The following is a 15,000-nucleotide window of genomic DNA, read 5'->3' on the forward strand; positions in this document are numbered from 1 at the left end:
CCAGTCAACGGGTTTAATAACAACATGAATGTTATCACATAGGAAGAAGAGAGTCAGGATGGGGCATTCGTTGCAGGTTATTGTACTGTATGCGGTGAATGTGGAGTCAGAGTTGCAAGGAAGATGATATGCCACACAAAAATAGGAAGCAGTTACAAAAGGGTATTGTTTCAGAGTGTGAGGAGATTTCAGAACACAACGTGAGACTGTGATGGATATAATTGCTAACAGAGAGTGACATAATTCCAAAGGCAGGAGTTTGGCAAGATACATAGAAGAGAGATTATCCAGAAAGCTACAACATAACATTAAGAAATGACATAAAGGATGGCATAAAATTGCACATCACCATCTTCATGCCATCACAATGAGCAGAACTGCAAGGATTGACTCAGATTTTCCATTGACTGCACGGATGCTGTTATTGATGCAGATGCAGTTTTTAGCGTCTTATGAAAAATGGATCTCGGTGCGGGTTTGTAAAACCCAAGCGCAGCTTTAAAGGACCCACTGAAGTTCCCTTTGAATGTGTGCAAGAGCTGAGAGTCTCCATAGCAAGCCAGCTCACCCGCATCGCAGTCCAAACACAGCCCAAGTCGTTTGGGATTCTTTGTCACATCTAGGGGAGTCTTATTACTGTCGTGCAGTGCTGTGTACTTGTCAATCCATTTCTCTATACACCAGGACTCAGTATTTAATCCCAGCCTGGATTCACTGCCGTTTCCTTTCCGTGCCATGAAGTTTGATGCAATTCCGACCCAGCACCGACGGGCCTGACTCACTTCCAGCTCCCAGTAGTGTCGACCCGAGGAGAAACTCTCCATGGACATAACTTGTAAACAACGGTCGATCCTATCCTTGTGTTCGAGGTATGGCTGGATGCTGCCAATCCAGGTTGCCACCATGAGGTCATTGGAGATAAGGATCTCTTGATGTGCAGAATTTGGGTCCAAAGTCAGAGTCCGTCCATCTGTCAAGATACCGAGGGGATTCCACAGGAATATGTTCAGGATAAACACAGAACCTGAGCTGGTCCAATCACAAAACTACTGTAGGCTCACTAATGATCATTAGCAATACTTAATGTCAATCCAACATTGAAACAGTATATTAACAATTACATTTTCCCATGACAATCATCTTCATCGGGTAGCAGCTCGATAAGGCCTTGACCACCATCAGTGTTTATGTAGATTCTTAAAACTTTAAAAACGTGTATCAAGTCTGTGTGGTTGGGGGTAAAGTGTCCTCAGTACCATCGCAAGGAGATGGCATTGTCCAATTTACATGATAACTAGGGTACCGCCTACGTCCTGGCAGGACTCAGGTCTGGTGCTGTATGTTCAAGTCCTGCTATAGCCTGGATTGGACATCCTGAGCCTCTTCATCTCTCTCTCCCAACTGGCTTTGATGCGATTAAATGATGGGTGTGTGGGTCCACAGGGGATAATTTTTCAACAAATAATTTGTGATTAGTAAAATTTGTGTTCAAGTTTGGGATTCTTTGCTGTGCCTCTCGTGTTCATAATCAATCATTTGTCTCTTAAGGGATTGTGTGTGCCTCATGTTACCACACCAGTGTTTGTGTTCAACTTGTCCATCCGCATCCGCTTTGTACTCAAACTAAACTTGATGAAAATGACAGTTGAAAAAAAAACAAAAAAAAACATTTTATTCATTTGTGTTCTCCATATTCTCATAATAAAGGTTTGTTGAAGATTTGAGGAAAAAAGCTCAATTGGTAATTATGTTTTGGCCTGGATGGACACGCTGAAGCTCAATGGTAAATAAATAAAGAACCACAGAAGCTGTTAAAAAAAAAAAAAAAAAAAATAGGGTGTCTCGTGCTTGACACGCTGTGTCAGGCAAATAATGGCTATTTATTGACACTATGACTTTGCCCTTTCACATTTTGACCCAATTTTAGCAGCGTCTCACTTAGCGAACGCTGCTCTAAGAACGTTTGTCCTTGTTAATTATATTCTCATAAGGGAAAAAGGGGGGGGGGGACTAATTATTTTTCAGTCAATCACAGTGTCACAAAGGTAAGACATGGCTGTCTGCACAGAAATTCCTGGGCAACTCAACAAGTCATATTTTTGCATCCAACCATGCAAAATGAGAAATGTAATAGTTTTGTTTTTTTCCATGCACTAAGGCTCTCAGAGGAGTTGTGACAAATCATGCACAAGATCAGACAGATACACAAAGCAATACCAGACTTGACTTTCATACAAGCACAGCTGCCGAGATTGCGGGAAGTGATGTCACTGCCAGAGCATTCTGGGTCCCAGCAAAGTCATGTTTGTGACATCAATTTGCCCTCCGCAGGAAGCAGGGTAATCAAGGAGGAGCTTCCTACTCTCTATTGATGCTAACCTTCGGGGTTTTTTCATTCTCTATCCTTTAAATGCTATGCATCAAGCAAGGAAGCAGCACGTACCATTTTAGGTCATTTGATCTCGATTCTTAAAAGAAATTAACTTATAAAATGGGTCCTGATATCTGGATGTCTGTAAGGTCATCTGTTATTTTTTTTTTCTATTTTTGCCAATTCTCCCTCATCACCTAGCTGATTGTTCTGAAACTTGACACATGAATACAAGAAAGTAGCCTGCACCATCGATCAGGCTTCAATTTTGGAACGGGGTGGGTGGTTCTGGGAGGGGGTTATCTGCCAAAACTATTGAGCCTACTCATCCCTTATTTACCAACCAATCGCTCTGAAACTTGACATATGAATACAAGACTAGTCCATTCAATCGCTGGGGTTTCAATTTTTCATTTTTGGATCACAGAGGCTCCTGTGGGGGGTGGAGGGGGGTTACCCCCAAAAACTTTGGATCCCTACTCGTCCCTTATTTATCAACTGATTGCTGTGAAATATGACACAACCCTTCTAGTTAATGGTCTGCAGGATCACTCGGTCATAGATTTTTCAATTTCAATTTCAGATCATGGGGGCTCCTGTGGAGGGGGGGGGGTAACCTCCTGAAACTTCGGATCCCTATCCCTACTAGTCCCTTATTTACCAACTGATCACACAGTGTTAGATTTTTCAGTTTCGGATTAGAGGAGCTCCCAAGGGGGTTCCTCCAAATCTCACCCTGTAACTTTCGGTACCAGGAGATAGAGTCGTTGTGGGGTCAAATATCGGTCTGAACTACAAGCTCAAGAGATGACCGTTAGCCCACTTGGGATGATTTTATTAGCCTTTAGAATGACTCAGCTGGGATTAGAACCAAATTAAGTTTTTCTGTAACTCCAGATTTATCATCTCCCATCTCTGTTTCATCATCCTTACCTTTTTAATCACAATCTTACGCCTTAGCCAAATCACTTACATAGATGTCTCAATCCACTTGGTGCCAGGTCAGTGATGTCCAAATGTTTAACGAGCACTTCCGTGGGTCGAGGTGAAGCTACACACAAAACACAAAAAGATTGTTTCAATTCCAATGCACTTTGACGAAAAACACTAAGTACTAACCCTAACTGCATTTTCATCAATTTATAGCTCAGTACTTTACCGTTTATAATTCCCAGGAGCTGCCCGGCCAGGCGTCAATTTCTAACAATATGCATTGGCCGCCAATGACACTAAAATCTTCTCACAAATTTGGAAATCTACAGGCAACTCCTTACAACGACTAACTATTCACTCAATTGCTTCAACAACGATCTTCTGCTGTTTTTTTTTTTCACAATACAAAGAATGTCATTTACAGCTTCACTTGCTGTCTGTAGGACTGGTACAATGAAACATAAGGTGGCAACAGGTGCCCATCAGCTTTCCTGACATCCTCAAAATCCAACCCTTTGGATGGGAAACATATACTCGCTGGTTGATAATTGGCATGTCAAAGCTTAAATTCTGGGTCATGAGAAAAAATTATATTAAGTGTCATCATTCTGTAACATGTTTTTGTTTTGTTTTCATATCCTGCTTCCTTAACCATCAATCTTTAGCTTAATTCTTTGTTCAGTGTAAAATTTCCCAAGCACATCTTCTTTCAAAAGTGAAATTTGATCCACGCAATACCTCGAGAAACAGCTCATGACTTCCAGAATACTTCATACTCTTTTTCTGAAGCAATAACTTCCAGGGACATCTACATATATAGACTTCCTTTATACACTCACAATTCATCTCCTTCAAAAAGTTATTGTTGAGCTCAATGAGTGAGTTCAGCTTCTGCTCTTCCATGGATAAATTGAGTATTGTGGGCACTGCAACCTCCAAACTTGGAAACTGTGACACGGACTCCAGCCTGGCAATAGAAACAGAGTGGTCAGTGTCAAGTTGAGAATTTCGAACACGATCATCAATATCAAAAGGGAAGTTGAGGAAAAGACATCAGTGAAAAGGAGATGGCATTTAACACACCCGAATACCTTACAAAAATCAATAAAGTTTATTGAGCGAGCACCAAAATGACATAGGAAAGGAATAAACATCAGCTACAATTTCCAATTGTTGAAGTTAGAGCAAACAGTGACTAAATCGTTTGACAAGAACTTGTTTTTCCAAAGAACAGCATCAACATATGATACCAAGATAACCGTGTGGGCGGTTCTGAGAAAAGTGGTGGAAGGAACTACAACATCGTGGTTGAGAACTCAATGGATATCATCCCACCTGTGTTTCAAATCCTTGTGACCCTGAAAAGGTAGAGAAGAAACAGAGATGATTAGCAGGGAATTTATTGTACTCCTTTTCAGTGTTATACTGTATTTTTGATGTACCTTCAAATAACATCATCAGTCTTTATTACCTTCGCCACCGAAGGTGGACGAAGGTTCTGTTTTCATCCCTGTCTGTCTGCTGCGAGCAGGATATCTTAAAAAGTTATGGATGGATTCGGATGAAATTTGGAGAGGTTGGGTGTGGGCCAAGGACAAATTCATGAGAATTTGTTGAAGATCCAGATCCGGATCCGATAATCTTAAAGTTATCCTTCACCATTGAGTGATAGGGCGAAGAACGATACGTAGCACAGTATCTCAAAAAGTTACGGATGGATTTGGACGCAACTTGGTGGACACGTTGAGTGTGTGACAAGGAAGGATTGATTCGATTTTGGTGAAGATCCGAATCTGGATATGAGAATTATTTAATTTTTATTTTAAAAGTGATTCTTCATCATTGAGAGAAAGGGCCAAAAACGACATGTGTGTGTGTGTATATATATATATATATATATATATATATATATATATATATATATATATATATATATATATATATATATATATATATATACATACATATATATACATACATATATACATACATATATATATATACATACATATATACATACATATATATATATACATACATGTATACATATATATATACATACATATATATATACATATATATATACATATATATATACACATACATATATCATGATATTTCAAAAATGTATTGGGCCCGATATGTTCTCGTGGATCAGGCATTACCTGGCGGAAGTATGCGCTCCACCAAGTGCCCTTCTAGTTTAAATTGTGATGTGTTTATTTCTGGCTGCCGCCAACCTTCCTCTATATTTTCTTTAAGTCCAGGATCCAAGCTCCTCTTTTCCCATCGGCTCTTTGTTTTCACTATCGCAGCATTTTCGAGGAACGTAAACCCCACAACATTTGAGGGTTTATTGTACAGCACGATATCTCAAAAAGCTATGGGCAGATTATGACAAAACTTGGTGGATGAGTTGGGTATGAGACAATAACAAACCGATTAGATTTTGGTGTGTGTGTGTGACAGTTATGAATGGTCCAGATGCACTTCCAGCCTATCAGTGGGATACAAAATGTAAACTGATCAGCCTCATTTAAAAATGCATTTCTTGGGAATATTTTGGGGTCAATCAAAATTGCATTCAATCATAACAATAATTATTACAAAAAACAAACCTTAGATGCTATTTCAACATGTATGTCTACTCTCATGGAGTACAGCCCAAAACAAAATGCATAGGAATGAACGGCTCATTTGCAATTCCACTTGGTATCTGTGAGGTTAAATTGTGTACCATTGCAGAATCACAGAATTACAGAATAACAAAAAGCAGAAACAAAACTGAATGTAAAGCAATAAAAAGAAAGGAAAGAAATGAATACAATGCGGTGAAACTTCCAAAGGCTGGAACTTGCTCCTTTCTGGACCTCTTCAAGTCACCCTGTCCACATCGAACTTGATTCCACGGAGACTATCCATCCTCTGCGCAGCGATCAGGCCAACCCTGTGTCCAGGGGGACATTGTGGACGGCTCCCCAAAACGCTGGTAAGCTTTCACAACCAAAGTGTCTTGAGCACGAGTCGATCAATGTGACAGCGACTGTTGACCGCCCCAATGATGGCTCGGATGGCTGGAAAGACGACCTCACAAGGCACTGGTAAGTGCAGCTCGGTCTCAGACCCCCTCCTTCAGGGTGCATGTAAGGAGCCACCATGATGACTTGTATGAAAGAAGGTGTCAGTAAAGAAGAAAGTGTGGCTTTGCCTTCTTCTGCTATGTCTGCTAAAGGGATGCCGAATGTACCCCATATGAGAAACATGTATTTGGACATCCCGATTAGCAGATATTCCTGGCCAATGATATTAAGTGATAACACAACATCCTGATGGATCTGTGGCCCAATGAATCTCTCTTCCCCGACTTACAAATTAAGTACAAAAGGCGTACAAAATGATTCTGTATCTATCAATAGCTCTAACCATTATTGATCTACCACTGTAGTTTAATACACTGTAGACACTACAGTAAAGTCCTTGCTTTTTGCAAAGGGGGTGCAAACTTTTGTCCACCACTGTGTACTGATTTTTTAATCAACTTGTATTTTGCCTTGAGAGGATTTTGCCTCTTAATTGCCACATTCACAGTAGTTAACAGAAGTCTTCGTGAGCTCGGCCTTCAACTGCTGCTTTTATGTTTTGTCTTTGCTCGTCTTGTTATATCCTCGACGCAACGTTATTACAAGCGATTTCTGTGCAATTAAAAGAATAAAGAAAAGCTTTCTCCAAAATTATATTCTAAATCATTTCCAGACAATACTTGATATCCAACTCACTTGTATGAGGACAACAGCCTCGAGCTCTTTTAATGCAGTCATCAGGGTAGATTCTGCTTCTTGGAGGGCTTTCATCTCCTGCTGCAGCTTCTCGACTTGTTGCTGAAGATTGGAAAGCTTCGTTTTCTGCTTTTCAACCATGTGTTTCTTCACCAAGTCTACAACTTCATTCACAATTTGCTGCAGTTCGGCACGCTTATGCTCCAGCTTCTCCTCGGTTTCTTCACCAAAGTACTGCAAGGAATCGCACTTGTACATTAGTCAATGGTCATAGATGAGCTTTTGGAGAATGTGGAATAACTTGCGCAAAGTATTCGGAGCAACAAATGTCTGAAGAACAAAAGGGAACGCACTGTTATTTTGCAAAAATTGTTCAGCCTTGGCCTTACATTGAGACAGATGTCAATATTTGGGTATAAGCAGTTAGTTGAGCATTGTTAGGGTTAGAGCTTGATGGAGATAATTTTGGATAGCTTCATTAACTGAATTATGCAAAGGAAGAGGTCTACATATTGGTGTGAGATAAAAATTACATGGGTGGTTGAAATAACATATATAATATATTCTGAAGACTCGAGTTATAAGTGTGTGTCCGTGTCCCCGTGTCCGTGTCCGTGTGTCCGTGTCCGTGTGTCCCCGTGTGTCCGTGTCCCCGTGTCCGTGTCCGTGTCCCCGTGTGTCCGTGTCCCCGTGTGTCCGTGTCCCCGTGTGTCCGTGTCCCCCCGTGTCCGTGTACCCCCGTGTCCGTGTACCCCCGTGTCCGTGTACCCCCGTGTCCGTGTACCCCCGTGTCCGTGTACCCCCGTGTCCGTGTCCCCGTGTCAGTGTCCCCCGTGTCAGTGTCCCCGTGTCCGTGTCCCCGTGTCCGTGTCCGTGTCCCCGTGTCCGTGTCCCCGTGTCCGTGTCCCCGTCTCCCCGTGTCCATGTCCCCGTGTCCCCGTGTCCCCGTGTCCCCGTGTCCCCGTCCCCGTGTCCGTGTCCCCGTCTCCCCGTGTCCATGTCCCCGTGTCCCCGTGTCCCCGTGTCCCCGTGTCCCCGTCCCCGTGTCCGTGTCCCCGTCCCCGTGTCCGTGTCCGTGTGTGTTGGCTTCTATCTCCACACGTGGGTGGGTTTCAGGGGGTTGAACGGAGACATACCAGGTCTCAAAGTATCCACCTCAGTGTGTGCGTGCATGAGATCATATTCAAAATTGACCTGTACATTTAAAGGTGAGGAATAATTTCCTTACCTTCAATGTTCAGGATAATTTGTATCACAGCTATTTTCTGTTTTTCACATTTTAACTCTCCAGAATCTTCATTATATCTGCACCTCAGTACATAATACAATGTTTGACATAGTCTTGTTAATACCCATTATTATTTGCACAGCCAAGACATAACTTCACACACACGTGAAGTCACCACAAATTTTCAGTGATCAAGTCATTATTTTAAGAGACAAGCCAAAAAAAATATGGAGGTTAAACCACAGACCATCTTCATAGAAGCCAGATGTCGCATTACATTTCCCAATTAGTTGGTTGTTTTATGGCTTGTTCCATCACCCATGCAATCACGTTATCTCAGGCATCAATATTGTTACGGGCCGGGTGTCGGCCGCCAACCGACCGCTCTGAACGGAGCCGCAAGTCGAGTCGGCCTGACCGATCGCCCGGAATATAGATAGCCGCCCGGATAACTCCGAGCGACGGGTCCTTGTACAAGAACAGATATACGCCAATTGGCAGATCACGTGGGGTAGGGTCGATGGCCAATCTTCAATGTACCTAAATACCCACGTGATCCAACTACCGGGGTATTCCACCCTCGACGGAACTCGTACGGAACAAACTGCCGAGGCGATCTTGTCCGGGCGCGATTCCGAGCGGCGTAATCGCCGAGAACCGTCGGTCCAAATGTCCCCCTATTACGGCAAACCAACGGCTTTCGAACTCCCAACACACGAAATGTTCAGTCAATGAGGGAATGGACGCAACGAGCAGGTTTACATTCACACAAGGACATTTATTATAATAAAACACGTATGCAATTAAATAAAGGCAAAACACGTATGCAATTATACAAGCAACAAAAGCACGACAAAGGAACTACAACCGTCTACTAATTATGTACAGTCATTTACACTTAACAGCAGTTCCTACTTATCAGACGGGCCCACGGACACACGTACGCATACACACAAGAAATGGTGGCTGAGGCCTTTAATCACGAGCTCCAGCTCGGAGGACAGGTGAGCTGAAACTCAGAGCCTAACTTGAACCTCTCCACCTCGTGTGGTATTCAACTTGTCCGGTCCCGGGCTCCAGCGAGAGCGAGCTGGATCCAAATCGCCGTGAGCCGCGTTCCTTCCGAAGCTCCCGCGAATCCTCCCGCGCTTCTCGACACGTGCCGGTGAGACGAGGTGCCGATCCTTCCTGTCGATGCGTCGCTTCCCCGAGGATCCAACTCCAAGAAGAGGCCGATGCGTCGCACCAAGCCGGGAAACAAAATGGAGAACGAAAAACTCCACGAACCAAGAACAAGAGGAAGAAGAGGAAGAAGCCTCCACTCGCAGCTCGAGCCGAACAACCGGCTCAAGTTCCTTCCAAATCAAAGCAGCAGTTGAAGCTCACTGAGCCAGCCGAAGCAAAAAGCTTCCGAAGGCCTCAAGCCGGTCCAGACGGCATCAGCCCACGTGTCCTCAAAGCCTGCTCTTCTGCTCTTGCTCACCCTCTCTCTGTTCTATTCACCCTCTCATTTTCCCAAGGTCATCTGCCATCTGCTTGGAAATCTGCTAACATCACTGCCCTGCATAAAAAAGGTGCAAAAACAGATCCCTGTAACTACAGACCAATCAGCCTTCTCCCAATCATCAGCAAGGTTATGGAATCCATCATCGCTTCAGACATGAAATCCTTCCTCTTCTCCAATGGCTTGATTTCCAATCATCAATTTGGTTTCAGACCAGGTCACTCTACCCTGGATATGCTGCTACTGCTCTCCCATCAATGGATGGAGGTCCTCAATGCCAGACAGGAAATCCGAGCCGTATCCCTGGACATATCACGTGCTTTTGACACAGTCTGGCACCCTGCCCTACTCACCAAACTCTCTTCCCATGGTATTCAAGGCCATCTCCACTCATGGCTCGCAGACTTCCTCTCCTGTCGCAGTCAACGTGTGGCCCTAAATGGAGTTCTTTCATCCCCTCTTCCTGTGCAGGCTGGAGTTCCTCAAGGTAGCGTTCTGGGCCCTGTTCTTTTTCTGGTTTTCATCAATGATCTCTCGGACTCTCTGGAAAATCCTCTATTTCTCTTTGCCGACGACTCCACCCTCTGCCGTACCATCTGTCATCCCTCAGACAGGCAAGCAGCAGCTTCTTCGCTCACTGCAGATCTGGATAAAATCACAAACTGGTCCAACACGTGGAACATGTCTTTCAATCCACACAAATCTCACACTCTCACTATGTCTCTTCGAAAGGACCGTTTACAAAACCCCCATCCACTTTCTCAACAATCCTCTGGAAGAAGTCTTTTCTTTCAAGCTTCTGGGTCTCACTATCTGCCATGACCTTTCCTGGGAAAGTCACATTTCCAACCTCGCCTCAAAAGCCAGTCGCCGACTGGGAATCCTCCGTCGTGCAAAGTCCTTCCTCGGCCCTCTTGAGCTCCTGACTACTTACAAAGCTTTTGTCCGTAGCCTGATGGAGTACTGCTCTCCCCTCTGGGCTGGTGCTCCTGCCTCCCACCTTTCTCGACTTCACGCTGTCGAAACCAGGGCATTTAAGATCATCGGCATCTCCCGCAATGAAGCTGAGTCTTTGGGCCTCTCACTCAATCACCGCAGGTTGGTCGGTGGTCTTTCTGTCTTCTACCGACTCCTCTCCAGCCTTGGCCCCTCCGCTCTCTCTGCGATTTGTCCCAACCACATTTCCACAGGGCGCTCAAGGTCCGCCAACAACCCCTTCTGGTAAAACTACCAAAATCACGAATCACTGCTCATCTTCACTCTTTCATTCCTCTTTTTTCCCGCCTTTGGAATAAACTTCCTCACTCTATTCTTTCCCATTCTTCCCTCCAGGCTTTCAAAACAGCTGTTCACCACCACCTCTTATCTTCCCCCATCCAAATCCTCGATCTTTTCTACCCCCGATAATCCACCCAAGCCCACTTCCTTCAATTCTCCTGCTTTCCTTCCTGAAAGTCCCTGTAATGTCCATCTTCTCCTCGCCATGTTCCCCGTCCCATCCCCATCCCTCTCCCTTCCACAGTTCACCTGTGTCTGTTCCCCAATGTTTTGTCCCTTCCACTCCCGCCCCTCTTGTCTCATGCCTCCTTGCTGTGAGTTGTGTGTTAGCTCTCATACGAGCCTCGACCAAGGTATACAAAAAAAAAAAAAAAAAAAAAAAAAAAAAGCCAAGCAAGCCAAGCAGGACCCGATGGCCTGCTGAACGACTGCTCTCTCTGAAGCAAAAAGCTTACTCCTCCTACGGGACTCAGCACACGAACTCTGCACACGGGACTCAGAACGGGACTCCCACGAACTCAGCCGCGGGACTCCGACGAACTCTTTACATGGGACTTTCACGAACTCAGCCCTACCATGGGACTCCCACGAACTCAGCCCACGAACTCAGCCCTACCACGGGACTCCCACGAACTCTTTACACAGGACTCAGAAGAGGACTTCTTCACGAACTCTGCCACGGGACTCCCACGAACTCTTTACACGGGACTTTCACGAACTCAGCCCACAAACTCAGCCCTACCACGGAACTCCCACAAACTCAGCCCACGAACTCAGCACTACCACGGGACTCCCACGAACTCTTTACACGGGACTTTCACGAACTCAGCCCATGAACTCAGCCCACGAACTCAGCCCACGAACTCAGCCCTACCACGGGACTCCCACGAACTCTTTTTGAACAAAGAAAATATGTCCTCTTTATCCTTTGCACCCCCTCCCCGCACCCGGCATGACTCATGCCCTCGTGATCCACCCCCCCCCCGCTCAACCACGGGTGGGAGGGAGTTGTTGACATCACCGCAGGGTTCTTCTTCCTCTTCGCAGAAGAGGGGGAGGGACATCTCCATTGTTCGCTCCCTATTAAATCAATCCGCAGCGCATCTAATAGATTTCAAAACATTTAAACAATGGAAGGTGAGCTATCTAGGGAACATGCACTTATCGACATAGCTGACTAAGGGAACCTGTATGTTGTGTGCAATTGAATTCCAAATTCGTAACAATATATAAAGAATCCAAATCTTCAGTGCACCATCATGCAGCTCAAACCATCCTCTCAAGGAAACCAACAGTAAATATCAGACTTCCACATGGACAAAGTCCCCTTTACCTGTTCATTCTTGAGTTCCTGCTGCAACTGCTGCAGATTGGACCCAACATGCTGCATCAACTCTCTCAACTGTTGAGGTTTATCAGCAAGACTGTCCTGCAAAATAGATAGAAATACTATTGGACTCCGCTATTCGCGGATTCCGCTGTATTCGTGGGTCATAAAAGTGTGACCTGCTTCAACATTCAGGCTTTGCGCATTCGAGTTTTTTATTGTTATTATTTAATTTTTAACACTTCAGGACTGGTCTCCTTCATCCAAATGGGAAATTGGAAATCAGGCAACATCACAGCATTACATAAAAGGGTGAAAAAATGGATCCCGTTAACTATAGCCCAATTAGCTTACTGTACTTCCAATCAGCAAGGACATGGAATCCATCGACACAGTTGACATAAAATAATTCCTTTTCTCCAACAACCTCATTTCAGATCATCAATTCAGATTCAGATGTGGTCACTCTACCATGGACATGCTGCTTCTACTCTCAATGGTGGAGGCTCTCAATATCAGACATGAGATCAGGGCCGTCTCTCTGGACATATCTCGAGCTTTTTATACAATCTGGCATCTCACCATACTGTCTGCCAATTGAATCCAAAGCCAACTCCATGCTTGGATTACTGACGTCCTCCCCTCTCATAGTCAACGTGTGGCTCTCAACGGAACCCTTTCATCTCCTCTCCCTGTCAAGGCTGAAGTACCCCCAAGGCAGTGTTCTCAGCCCCATATTATTCATAATCTTCATCAATGATCTCTCTGAATCTCTGTAAAATCTCTGCTGATGACGCCACTCTGTGCCATGAGATCACGCATCCTTCTGACAGACAGGCAACAGCCTCTGCCTTCTCTTCAGACCTTGACAAAAATCACAAACTGGTCAAACACAATTTTGCTTATGTATCCATATTGTCCACCCTTTGTGTTTTCCTTCAACCTTGTCATTACCTGCATCCCTTGTTTGTCCATCTCCATCTACTTTCACCTTATGCCCTGCTGTTGGTATTTCAGCTTTCTCCTTGTATTCCCTTTGTTCTGTTGTGGCCCGATTTGTTCTGTGTAAATTGCTCTTACACGAGCCTAGAACATGTTAAAAAAAAAACAACTCTCGAGTTTGAGCACCGTGCACCAACCACAATAGATTAATGGGTCTGCCCTCAGAAATTTCCCACAGGTACTGTATATGCCTGAGAGCACCACGACGATGTGATAAATGCATGCTGGATGAGGAAGTTAAATGGTTAAGAGAGCCGTGAGTGACAGGTGTTCAGAAAGAGGTCACGAGGATTTGGATGAAAAAACCTCAGCATTTTTTCATGCGTTTCTTTAGGCGCAATCTATTTATGCATACATTATGTATGTGCATATGAATAGGGATGACTCGTTCAGCGCAGTGCAAACAGAAGTGTAAAAAATTCCGTCATATTTGCATACGTTGAATATAGATGGTCCCTAATTCAATGAAAACACGTGGCCAGAGATGTATTCCGCAAGGCCGTTTAGTTCTCATCGCAAGGTGAGTAAATAAGTTGGCCTTGGGGCATTTCTTTAAGGCAGAGTTGTATCCTGTGATAACATCAGGAAATGTGATGCGAGTCCTATGCAATGTCCAACAAACGAGTGGGCATGCGTTTCTCCAGGCAATCTCCTATCTTTTTCTTCGAACCAACATTCGCATGCAACTCTTCTACTTGGGGTCTCCTGGAAGGAAATGTGCCAGGTTGGAGCTGATCAATACACACTGAATTGTGCTCTATGCAAGGGTATTTCATGATACAAAAAAAATTTGTCTTTAACCTAATTTTAATCGATCCATGCTTCTGTGCTGGATATAAATGTCATAGGACGTCAGTTAGTAGCGTTGCTGCTTTACTCTGATTTTTCTATTCAACGCCGTCATGTCATATCCATCTGTAATATGTTCCAACCAATAAAAAAAAGAGGAGGCTGCGGGTGAAACGGCATCCACCGATTCCCTTTCTTGTGATCATGAGCGGCTAGTGACGTGATGAGGAAAGTGTGAAAAAGCTCTTTCACTTTATTTATAAATTACATTTCAACCAATAGCAGATTTATCGGACAGTCCTTTAATCCACGATGGAAGTGAGAGATATTCGACATCAGCCAGAGCGTTCCTTCAATAATGAAATGACCTTCACGTGATGTGTTCATGACAAACTTATAAAACAAAATTGGGGGAAACTTTCAAAAGATTTTCACTTGTACCTTTAGTTCCATGTGTGCGATATCCACTGCTATTACTTCATGATGTCCATGATCTCCAGCCACGCACATCGAGCAGATCAAGCCCTGATCATCTCTGCAATAGAATTCGAGCAACTTGCCATGTTCAGTACAGCAAAGTTCTTCCACTTTCACCGACGGCTCCAGAAATGCTTGCTCTTTCTCTTGGTGCAGCTCCATGTGTTTATCACAGCACAAAACCTGAAATGGTGCAAATGAGTTGAGTTTGCACATCACTTGCTGAAAAAGTATCATCTGTGTTTTGCAAGAAGACTATAGATGTTTGCCATGGTGAATGCCTTAAAGGTTCTGGATTAGTGGTTCCAAAAGTGG

General features: G+C 44.2%; 1 protein-coding gene across 6 annotated transcripts in view; it reads right to left on the bottom strand.

Annotated features, from left to right (window-relative positions):
* Nucleotides 1–6: 6 nt before the first annotated feature.
* Nucleotides 7–15,000, bottom strand: part of LOC147032703 (tripartite motif-containing protein 14-like) — a 40,279-nt gene continuing 25,285 nt past the window's right edge. For all 6 annotated transcript variants that reach the window (XM_085870543.1, XM_085870545.1, XM_085870546.1 and 3 more), the window contains 7 exons: nucleotides 14,650–14,868; nucleotides 12,424–12,519; nucleotides 7,081–7,314; nucleotides 4,640–4,662; nucleotides 4,144–4,271; nucleotides 3,345–3,422; nucleotides 7–970 (listed from right to left, as the gene is read on the bottom strand). In XM_085870543.1, the coding sequence (XP_085726669.1) occupies nucleotides 363–970; nucleotides 3,345–3,422; nucleotides 4,144–4,271; nucleotides 4,640–4,662; nucleotides 7,081–7,314; nucleotides 12,424–12,519; nucleotides 14,650–14,847 (1,365 nt within the window). In that variant the 5' untranslated portion in view covers nucleotides 14,848–14,868 and the 3' untranslated portion in view covers nucleotides 7–362. The remainder of the gene's footprint in view (nucleotides 971–3,344; nucleotides 3,423–4,143; nucleotides 4,272–4,639; nucleotides 4,663–7,080; nucleotides 7,315–12,423; nucleotides 12,520–14,649; nucleotides 14,869–15,000) is intronic.

Source organism: Eptatretus burgeri, chromosome 2 (assembly GCF_056783735.1).
Source record: "Eptatretus burgeri isolate ZD-2024b chromosome 2, Ebu_testis_v1, whole genome shotgun sequence".
Taxonomy (NCBI): domain Eukaryota; kingdom Metazoa; phylum Chordata; class Myxini; order Myxiniformes; family Myxinidae; genus Eptatretus; species Eptatretus burgeri.